The sequence below is a fragment of the Crocodylus porosus genome, unplaced genomic scaffold (assembly GCF_001723895.1).
Source record: "Crocodylus porosus isolate Cpor-Errol unplaced genomic scaffold, CroPor_comp1, whole genome shotgun sequence".
Classification (NCBI taxonomy): domain Eukaryota; kingdom Metazoa; phylum Chordata; order Crocodylia; family Crocodylidae; genus Crocodylus; species Crocodylus porosus.
The window spans coordinates 14,450,974-14,460,860 of NW_017728907.1; the positions used below are offsets into that span (position 1 = coordinate 14,450,974).

Sequence of the window (9,887 nt, forward strand, 5' to 3'; positions counted from 1 at the left end):
GGTAGAGATGCATCTTTGATTCAGTTAATATAAAGGTACACTTTTACCTTGCCATCTGCCTCAGTTCAGACTGTCGGGATTTATTACCTCTCTGCCCAGGAAATTAAGGGCATTGTTCTATTCCATGTGCCACATTGCTCTATTAGGACCTCTCAAGCCAGGGGATGGAATTAAAATGGCATGGTTCTTTCCCTAGTATTTTTATACAGAAACACACTGTTTCTAAGATGAAAGTGACCTTATGGTTTGAACTTTGGCCTTTGCAAATGGGTAATCTCTCAGTAGTATGGGAGAGATCAGTTGTGATTATGTTTAGCATGGGAAAGAGCACTTAATTGTCCTTTAGCAAATTGTGAGTTTGTAATGCCAATCCCTGAAAGTATTCCATGTTCTTTAGGTAGATGAATATTGGGAAGCAACAGCAAAAATAAGGGCTTAGGGCTTATATTAAACTGAGGCACGATAGTCTGATTTCATAGAGGAACTGCCAATTTCTGTGATCTTTATGAGGAGGAATTTTATCAGTGATGGCTGTCTCAACATGTTAGTGTTTTGCCAGTGTCTCACTATTTCCAGTTTAAATATGGGTGGAAACTATGGTATCACTAGTATTGTGTGGAGTAACTGTGAATAAGTGTTGATTTGGTGACCTCTGTCCTGATCTGGCTCATAACAGTGTCCAGAGAAGTACATTAATCTCACCTATTGTCAAAAAGCAAGGAACTATGGAAATACAGGGCTGGAAGGAACCTCAGGAGAACATCTAATCCAAGCCCCTGCACTGGGGCAGGATCAAGTTATACCTAGATTAAACCCTGTTTTTTTGATGTGTTTGTTTTTTTAAAACTACTTTCATAGCTATGAAGTTTTTTCTGAAACCCATTCTAAAACTCTTTTTGCTATATACAATTAACTGAGTACCTACTTAATGTAGAATCACCCAGCTTTCTTTGTAATGAACACTATACAGATTTGTTTGGTGTGTTTTTTGTCTAAAATGTTGATCTCCTTTTCTGTACATTGCAATTGCTTAAATGGCACCGGAACACGAGAATGTCTTGCCTTTTTATATAATCCTCTTTAACACAAGCGTTCATGTGGTTGCTTATTTCTGCTCCTGGTAGACTCCTTAATATTATTTTTGTTAAATTAGTTAATTGTATTAGCCAGATTCTATTTATAAACCAACAGTGCAATAGACACTATTGATTTCCTAGCTGGCAATTTCTACAAAGGGTAAGATTTGGAGTGAGACTGAATTCCCTTTTCAGTACTAGAGAGTAGAACCCTGCAACGGATCGGGAAGCATTAATTTCCAGATGGTTGCTTTGGGGAAACTGGAACTGCCTGTGCCCAATCTGTCAATGTTCTGGGGATAAAGTCTTTGATTCTCAGAACTTGATAGATTTTAGCGAAAGGTTCTGGACTCTTACTCTTTTCTTGTGTAAGAAACTGTTTTAGTGATGTAGAATTTAAAAGCTATGTTTATTATAATCTTAATCAAAGAATTGGTTTTGAAATCCTGAATTAACAGGAATATACAGTAACTAAAAAGTTAGGTTTTTGTTGTTAACACTGTATTTCATGTCTTTTTCTTCTAGCAAATGAAAGCTACAAGCAGGTAGCAATGTGTATTCTGTATCACATAAGTATGGATGATCGCTTTAAATCAATGTTTGCATACACAGACTGTATACCACAGGTATGTGTTTTTCTTGGTGATGCATTTGCAGATGCATTCTCCCCCTCTTCTCCGCTCCCTCCCTCCCAACCAAACATAACATTTGTTCCCTTCCCTCTAGCTTGTGGTGACACCTGCAGGTGGTAATGGGAACACGTGATTCTACCTAAGCAAATTAACAGCTATTAATTAATAAGATGACTTAACTATACTTGCTAAATTTAAGCAGTCCTCCATAAAAAGAAAAGGTCAGCAGATCTTTTTCTACCAGTATCTGACAAATGAGGCACATCACCTTCTTGGTATGACAACCAGATGAATGCCCAACAGAAGACTGCAGTGCTGAAAGGAGATTAAAATTGGTTCCCTGTATATTTATGGCATGTCTCTTGGAGAATTTCACTTCTGTAGATATAACAGGTGTTCCTTTCCAATTCCATTTAGGATCAAAATGTCAGTGTCTACAGCGTTATAGGATATGAAATGGATATCAGCCAAGCAAATGCTGCACCACTACATGGACTGGCAATTCCTATTCTAATTGAAGTCATGCAGCATAAGGGAAAAGTGAAAAAATTGTATAGTAGGAAAATAAACCCTTGTTTACTGATCTTTATAGGCTGAAGACTAGTCTTACACCTCTTGCTGTCTTGTGTTGCAGCTTGACTTGGGCACAATAATCAATAAAAACAAACTTTTGTTTAAAAATAAGTTATTGGTGCTCTTAAACAGCTATATAAACTGTTTATTCTGGGCACTTATTGAGGCTAGAGTTGAGACCAGAGCCTATAATGCACAAGTATAGGACGCCATCCAGTAGCTTTTTCAGAATTGCACCACAGCATTTTCATTCCTGCCAAACATGTTTTTAACATCAAACATATCCAGGATGGGAAGTTGCCACGGAAAGTTTTAAGAACATTTCTGGTCATTATTTCATAACAAAAATTGTTATGTTTTTCCAAATTGGGGAGGAGGAGAAATAGGGATGGAGAGGAAGAATAAGATCTAATGGGAATAGCTAGTGTATATTACAAAATACTCTTGTCAACATCCTGCTGATTGTTTTTGCCACAAGATAGAATTTTATGTTAGGAAGCCTGGGTGATAAAAGGGACCTCTTTCTTTCTGAATTTTTGCTGCCAAGCCAGAGGTCTTGCTTTGTGGTTTGGGGCTCAGTTGTTATGTACTTACAGGAAATATTGGCATTGTTCTAGGGTCTCCAGTGCCAAATGTAAAAAATCATGGAAATTCAATAATGTCACACTCTGAGCATTTAAATGATATCCTTGTTCTGATAGGCATTGGCTGTTCAAAGTAACGCTTATAAGGTTTGATCCAAAGCCCAGTGAAGTAAATAGTAAAACGCCCATTGACTTCATCGGGCATCAGATCAGGGCCATAATGCCTACTAATTCTTAAGGAAATTTGAGACCATTATGAATGTTTACCTCTCTTATTTAAGTACTTCATCAGACTATGTCTGGAGACCCTGGTTGTCAAGAGATATATTTTGATTGGCCAGTTGGTTATTTTAGATGAACATGCATGTACGTAGTGACAGCAGGTCACAATTAAAGTTAATAAGCAATACAAAGGTCAGAGACAGAGCTCTGGGGTGATAATGATGAGGGAATGTTCTTTCAAAAGCCTTTGTGACCCTCTGTGAAGAGGTTTGTAGGCCTTGCACACCAAAGAAGGAGCTGGACATGTTAAGATCGAGCAGCAACCCACGTGGCTCAAATAGTCAGTTGGGGTCCAAGCCCAAGTGCAATCAAAGAATAAAAGGAGAATGCATGCAGTTAGAAAAGGGGCTGAGAGAATCTCCAAATATCTAGGCTGGAGGCAACTACCCAAACAGGGGCACACAGAATGTTTACACAGAAGAGGTCTAATGGCACTTCCCTTTCCTCACTTTTCTATTTGAGAAAAATCATAAAGTTGAAAATGTCCAAGGGTCCAAATATGAGTTTTGTGGAAAGTGAACTGTAACTAGCTCAAACTCCATCTTAGACTGCTGCTAGAAGGAACATCCAAGCATTTGGGGAAGAGGAGGAAAGAGAAAGCTGCTAAACAGTTACGGGAATGAAAAATGTTAGAAAATAATAGTAATAGTTATTTATCCTTCTAATATATACTTTTTTTTCCCTAGTGGAAATCCATGTCCTCCACCCTCCCCTGCCCCCCCTTCCCCACTAAATTTTTTTTAACTGTGGTTTTTATACAAAATGAAAGAGCTATTCTTCACTAATAATAGGGCATTTTCTATTATGTCTTTGAGGGCTATTGGCATGTTTCTTGGATAGCTATTTCATAAACAGAAGGATGGTACCACAACAGCATTCACCCTGCTGTAATTTATTGCTGCATTAATACTCTAGCTCATTTACATAGGGATTTGAAATAGATATGGATCATTCTTCACCTGTGCTTCCACTAAAAAAATGTGCTGCCTTTCATTGCAGTTAAACTGCAGCCACTTGGAAAATGCTTGTGTTGAATTGCCCTTTGCAGAAGGATTGCAATATTGTGTTGCTGTAATGGTCCAGGGAATATGCAAGATGCAAGTTCTGTTTAGTACTTTTTATTGGCTTAACTATATAATTGAGAGAGAAGTTAGACAAGTTTTTGGGGACAATGTGCTATTCCATAGGTCTGGGTAAGAAGCAGAAGCAATATAAGCTAAATACCAGGTAAAATGGGCTGCTGTAGTGACCAATAGGGACAGTGGGTAGGGAAGGTTGGTGACTGAACAGAAAAGGTGTTGCCAGTCTCTTCTGCTCTCAGCCAGACAGATTCCATGTCCGCAGTCCTGGCTGGTACATCTGGCATGTGCAGTGAGTTGGGAACCTGGCTATGTCGTGCTTGCAGGCCAATTGTATGAGTCAGTATCCTTCCTTTGAACATGATCTGAAAGGGGCTGCGTTATCCCAGGTAAACATCCCTGTGTATTCCAGGAGTTAATGGGTGCTACTCTAGTAACAGTTAAAAGCTAGTATTAACAGTTCATTCTTGTTTAGACCTCAGCAATGCGTGTTTTGTTTAAATAGGTGCAAATGCCATCCAGATGCTTATAAAAGCATTTATTGGTAATAACCTGGCCAATCAAAAGACATGGTTAGGCAGTGATGTCATGGTGATATTTAATATTTTACCACAAAGCAGCGTAGAAGGATCTCCGCAGCGACCCACATGTTTTCCACCAACAGTTGTTCCGCTTGGCTCGTCTTTGATCTGCAGGCTTCTTTTTAGCTTAATGCTGGTAAACGTCCTCTCTTGACAGCACCTTTTGCTCCTGTCCGCCATTATCTGCTGAAGTTCAGAAACCAGAGCATCACTTCAAACAGCAGAGTTAGGGAGTAGTGGCTCAGAAGAGATTCCTGAGGCATGCAGCTCTGGCATAATCATTCAAAGATGTTTGAGTTGAGGTTGGGGAGGGGGGTGGACAGAGGTGTATGTGAACAGAGAGCTGTGGGGGTTGGCCTCTGGTCACTGGTAAATAAGTGAAGTCAGGTGCCAGAGAGTCTAGACACAGTGATTTCAGTCCTGGGTCTGTGGTATCTGATACTCAATATGGGACTTGTCTGATTGAACACTACTGCCTCTTCATGGCACATGCTGCAGCCTTTTTACTGCCTTCCTGTTAAATCAGTAAAAGATGACAATGGACATAATAAAAGCAGAACAAATTTAATTTTAATATTTCCTATTTGGCAGCAATTACTCTTCCTTTTGAAGTGGCACGAGGAGCAATCAAATTAAATGAAGACATAATGGGAAACATGGAACTCATACAAAACTATTAGTTTAAAATTTGAACTGGTTTAATTGAAACTGGAGGGTTTTTTTTTTTCTTTTTAAAGCAAAGTTGCTTGGTAACGAACAATGTAATCCTGTTATGTAAAACATTCAGTTTACATAGATGTTTGCATCAAGTGAGCGATGCAAATGTTTCTTTTTAACACATACATAATTTGAAGAACTTTTTGAATTTAAAGTTTCCTGTCATGAGAATTTTCAGGGGAGAATTTCACCCATTTGTTCTATTGTCAGTCTTGTGCTGATTAATATATGTCCATAATAAGTAACAGGCTTATTATACATTTAATAAAGATTTTTATAAGAAGCTCTTAAAACTAACTACAGAAATATGATTAGGAGGAAATCAGTGTTAGCTTTTAAATGAGCCTGTGAAAGTTCCCTGCAAAAAAAAAAAATTAATAATAATTGCTCTATGACCTAGATATGTTTTTATTTATTTGGCAGTCCCTTTGCAATGACAACCTGATAGCTGGCAATGGGTAAACATTTTAAATCACTGCATGAAAATACTTTTGGCAAACTTCCTCACATGTCTATGGTACAGTTGCCTCAGCTGTTGTTCATTCTCTGAATATATTTAGGTAGCTCCCCATTCCATCTTATGCTTAATTCATAATCATTCAGTAAGCCATATATATGTTTGTAAGGAGTACTCAGCAAAGATACAGCTAGTTGGCTTGTTACAATGGTTAGTTTTTTCTTTTGTTGTCCCATCCCTGTCATAGTGATGTCCTGTTATTACATTCTGTCTCTTTTCTATTGAAGATCAACATTTTTAAGGTAATTCCAGCCTCATAGTTGAGCTACTTTGTGTTATGATCCTAACAGGCCTCTCAAACCAAGTAGCTTGACTTTTCTTAGGACTCGATTGACTAGCCAACCAATACAGTTACAAGCCTGGGCTTGATTTGATGCTTCATTATATGGTGCTCCAAGGGTATTGGCAGAGATGAAAACACAGGCTGGTATTTTGATATGGATGATTTTCATGTACTACTAGATTGTTTGCTCTAATTGTTTTAATCAAAATGGGCAAAATTAGAGTGGGTATGTGAGCTATGATGGATTAGTGAAGACAGGAACAGATTATTTAGATTAGTGGCAAGCTGTAGGCATTTTGGGGGAATTCAGTAGCAGGTACTACAGGGGTTGGAGCAGAATGATGGACAGATGTATATTTTACCTGAAGTGTCCTTTTTCTTCTCTGCTGAAGGAGGAAGGAAGGTGCTAGGGGAAACTGACTCAATACAGCAGTACGTGGCAGTAGCTATAAGAGTTATAGCTCTATAAGTAGGTTTGCTTGCCTAGAATGGGGGTCAACAATCTTTGAGAACAGTGGGCCTTTGCTCCGTGCTCCGTGCGAAGGGTTGCTTTCTCACAGTCACAAGTTGCACTTACCTTTGACACCAAGTGTCACTGATTTTCTATCTCTAGCAGCAATGGGAAGATGCATTTTCAGTGGCAAAGGTTAGCAGATGCTAACGAAGGTAAGTGCAGCCTGTGAGTTGCTGCAGAAAGGATCGGTGCCACGTAGCAGAGGAATGATGGCTTGGGGCTTAGAAGGTGTCCCTTCCACTATGTGCCACTGCAGTCTAGTTCCAGTATTTTGCAGGCCAGATTTGGCCTGAGGACCATAAGGTTGTTGTCCTTTAGCTTAAAAATTGCAAAGAACTCATCACAGGCAGTAGACTGGTGTTAATTTATGAGTAAGTACTGAGTACACTCAGTCTACTAAAGCAGCAAAAGTGGAATATAGTAAACCAATTATTTGTAGCACCCTTATAGTCTCCTTCCTACCAAGAATAATGCATTTAATACATGAGGAACATATTAAAATACTTGTGGCAGTTTAACCGCTCACAATCAATATGATGTCTCACGTTCACATTTTACCAAACCAAATCCAATTCTTTTAGAAAAAGTGACAAATGATTGAAGTTCTTTAACAGTTTTTAACCCTTGTTATCTTCAAATGCTATCTTAGTATTCATGATGATTTATAATTGAGATTAATTTGGAAACAAATGTAAAGAGTGTAACTATCTTCAGATCTTCTCTTTTTCTTATGCTTTGGAAAACATAATGACTCAAGTGTGTGTTTGTGTGTCTTTAGTTAATGAAGATGCTCTTTGAGTGCCCTGATGAACGTGTTGACCTGGAGCTCATTTCCTTCTGCATTAACCTCGCTGCTAATAAGAGAAATGTGCAGCTAATCTGTGAAGGTACGTGTCTTGGATTAGAAACTCCCCAGTGCTACTTTTACACGATACCTTTTCTGAGTTAGACCCATTCTAAAAAGATCTTTTGTTACCTTATAGAAAAGTTTTTGTTTTTTCTCCAACCTGGGGCTTTGTTACACATTACACTATGCTAGCTTGAGTTTGGCGCAGTCACATGTTTAGATCAGCAGTGTCCTGGAGGACTGAAAGGTAAGAATTCCCCTGTCTCTGGGACTCCCCCTACCCAGTTTACTTGTGGCTCCCGCACTCTGTCATGAGAGAGCAGGCAGGGAAGAGTTAATTTGACTGCCCAGTCCCTGCTGCTGCCAACCAGCTGCTCTTCTCCAGGCTGAGCCCAGCCCAGAGAGCAGCAGTGGCTAAGCAGGTGAGTTAACACTTCTCTGCCTGCTTTCCGCAACCCCCCCCCCCCGACAGATAGTGGTGGCAGCCACAAGTAAGCATGGGAGGTTGCAGGGAGCAGGAATTTGGGATATAGGTGAAGGCAGTGGGCCCAATCCGGGACAGCGGAGGAGGGGTGGGTGGGTTGTTTGCACTAACATGTAGCCTACTGGTAACATATTAGTGTAATATAAGCTGGGTAACAGATCAGAGAGAAATCTTGGCTTCAGTGGCATAACTTTAAGCTGCTTAAAGACTGCTTAAAACTAGTTTCAGATGTTAATGTGTGGACAATCCAGGGGTTAAAGCTCCAGGAGCTGCCTAAAATTAATGTGTAGCAAGACCCTCAGACTCCACTAATCTTTGTCATACTTTTCTTTCTTACTTGGATCATTTTAGTGAAAACAGGATTTCTTATACTTCACCACTTATCTCGTCTTCAGTGTTGGAGCTAATTTTGTCTTGTACATTTTGTAGAGTTGTTTATACATTGTGTAACCTGAGGCCTGATTCCTTTGTTGGTGCTTTCAGCTACATAAAGTACTCCCTAAAATATATATACATATAAGAATAAAACTGTTAACAGTATTAGAGCACCCAGGCAGTCTGCAGGATTTGGCCTTTGCTCTTAAATGTTTGAGGCTAGTGGCAAGAACATTATTTCTTTAGTGTCCAAAGCTTGTTAGGCACATGGTAGCCTCTTAGAGGCCTGCTAAGGCCCCTGGCATGCATTCATTTTAATGGCAGGATAGGATCTGTTCCATGATCTCAAACTGCACATTCTGCTATGCCATGTGCATGATAGAATGTATGATTTTTTGCGGGGGGATCCAGGAGTCGGATCCAACGGGCACCATTACTACTTGCCAATGCAGAGGCGAGTCTGGGAGCCTGTGCTTCCCCTGCACTGGCAAGTTGAAAGCAGTGTGCTTGTAGCCCAGCTGAACCTGAGTGCTCCCAAGGCCATGATGGGCAATCAGCTGATTGTTGTTCCAGTCTTGGGACTGTACAAGGGCCAGTTCCAGACTCCCATGTAGTCTCAAGGCTGGGACTGACAATCGGCTGATTGTTGGTCCCAGCCCCAGGATGCCAGTGGAGTAGGTTCCAAATTCCTGTATACTCCTGCAGCTGGAACCAACAATCGCACTAAATTTAAACTGCAATGGAAACCAGCCACAAAAAAGGGTGTTACATACTGTATTTACTCAAATATAAAACAAGGTTTTTTCTCCCCAGTCAGCATGGGGGTATGGGGGAGCTCATATCTTCTATTTGCATATGAAGTGGAGTGGGGAGCAGGTGGCTGTTGCATCTCTGACTATCCCTCAGCTGAGGTCGGGGCCAGTGTCAGACCCACAGCAGCCTTCTGCCCACTGCCTGTCCTCCCCTCCCCCTTAATGTCAGGCACAACTTGGTTCCAGATAAAACTGGAGTTTCTCCCAGGCACAGAGAACATGGAAACTTTCTCCTGCTGAGGCAACTGGAAGTGTTGACACTGCTGTATTGTCTGCCTGGCGAATCAGCAGCACTGACACTGCTGCATGGTCAGGCAAGGACTGAGTTTCCGTCTGCTGTGCTCTGTGACAGAGCAACCTGAGCAGTATCTGACAGGGAGAGGGGAGGGAAGAGGAAGAGGCAGAGACTAAGGCAAGTTGGGAGGCAGAGGCTGTTGGGAGCTGGGGATTGGGGGATGCACATGGCGGGGGTGGGGCAGGAAGGCTGCAGAGGGAAGAAGTGGGCAGGGCACAGGGCAAGGGGGCTATCTT

The 9,887-nt window shown here is 40.8% G+C and overlaps 1 protein-coding gene across 3 annotated transcripts in view; it reads left to right on the forward strand.

Moving 5' to 3' along the window:
- KIFAP3 (kinesin associated protein 3) overlaps window positions 1-9,887 on the forward strand; it is a 106,584-nt gene that overhangs the window by 42,810 nt on the left and 53,887 nt on the right. For all 3 annotated transcript variants that reach the window (XM_019530819.1, XM_019530821.1, XM_019530820.1), the window contains exons 11-12: window positions 1,602-1,702; window positions 7,617-7,725. In XM_019530819.1, coding sequence (XP_019386364.1) covers window positions 1,602-1,702; window positions 7,617-7,725 — 210 coding nt within the window. The remainder of the gene's footprint in view (window positions 1-1,601; window positions 1,703-7,616; window positions 7,726-9,887) is intronic.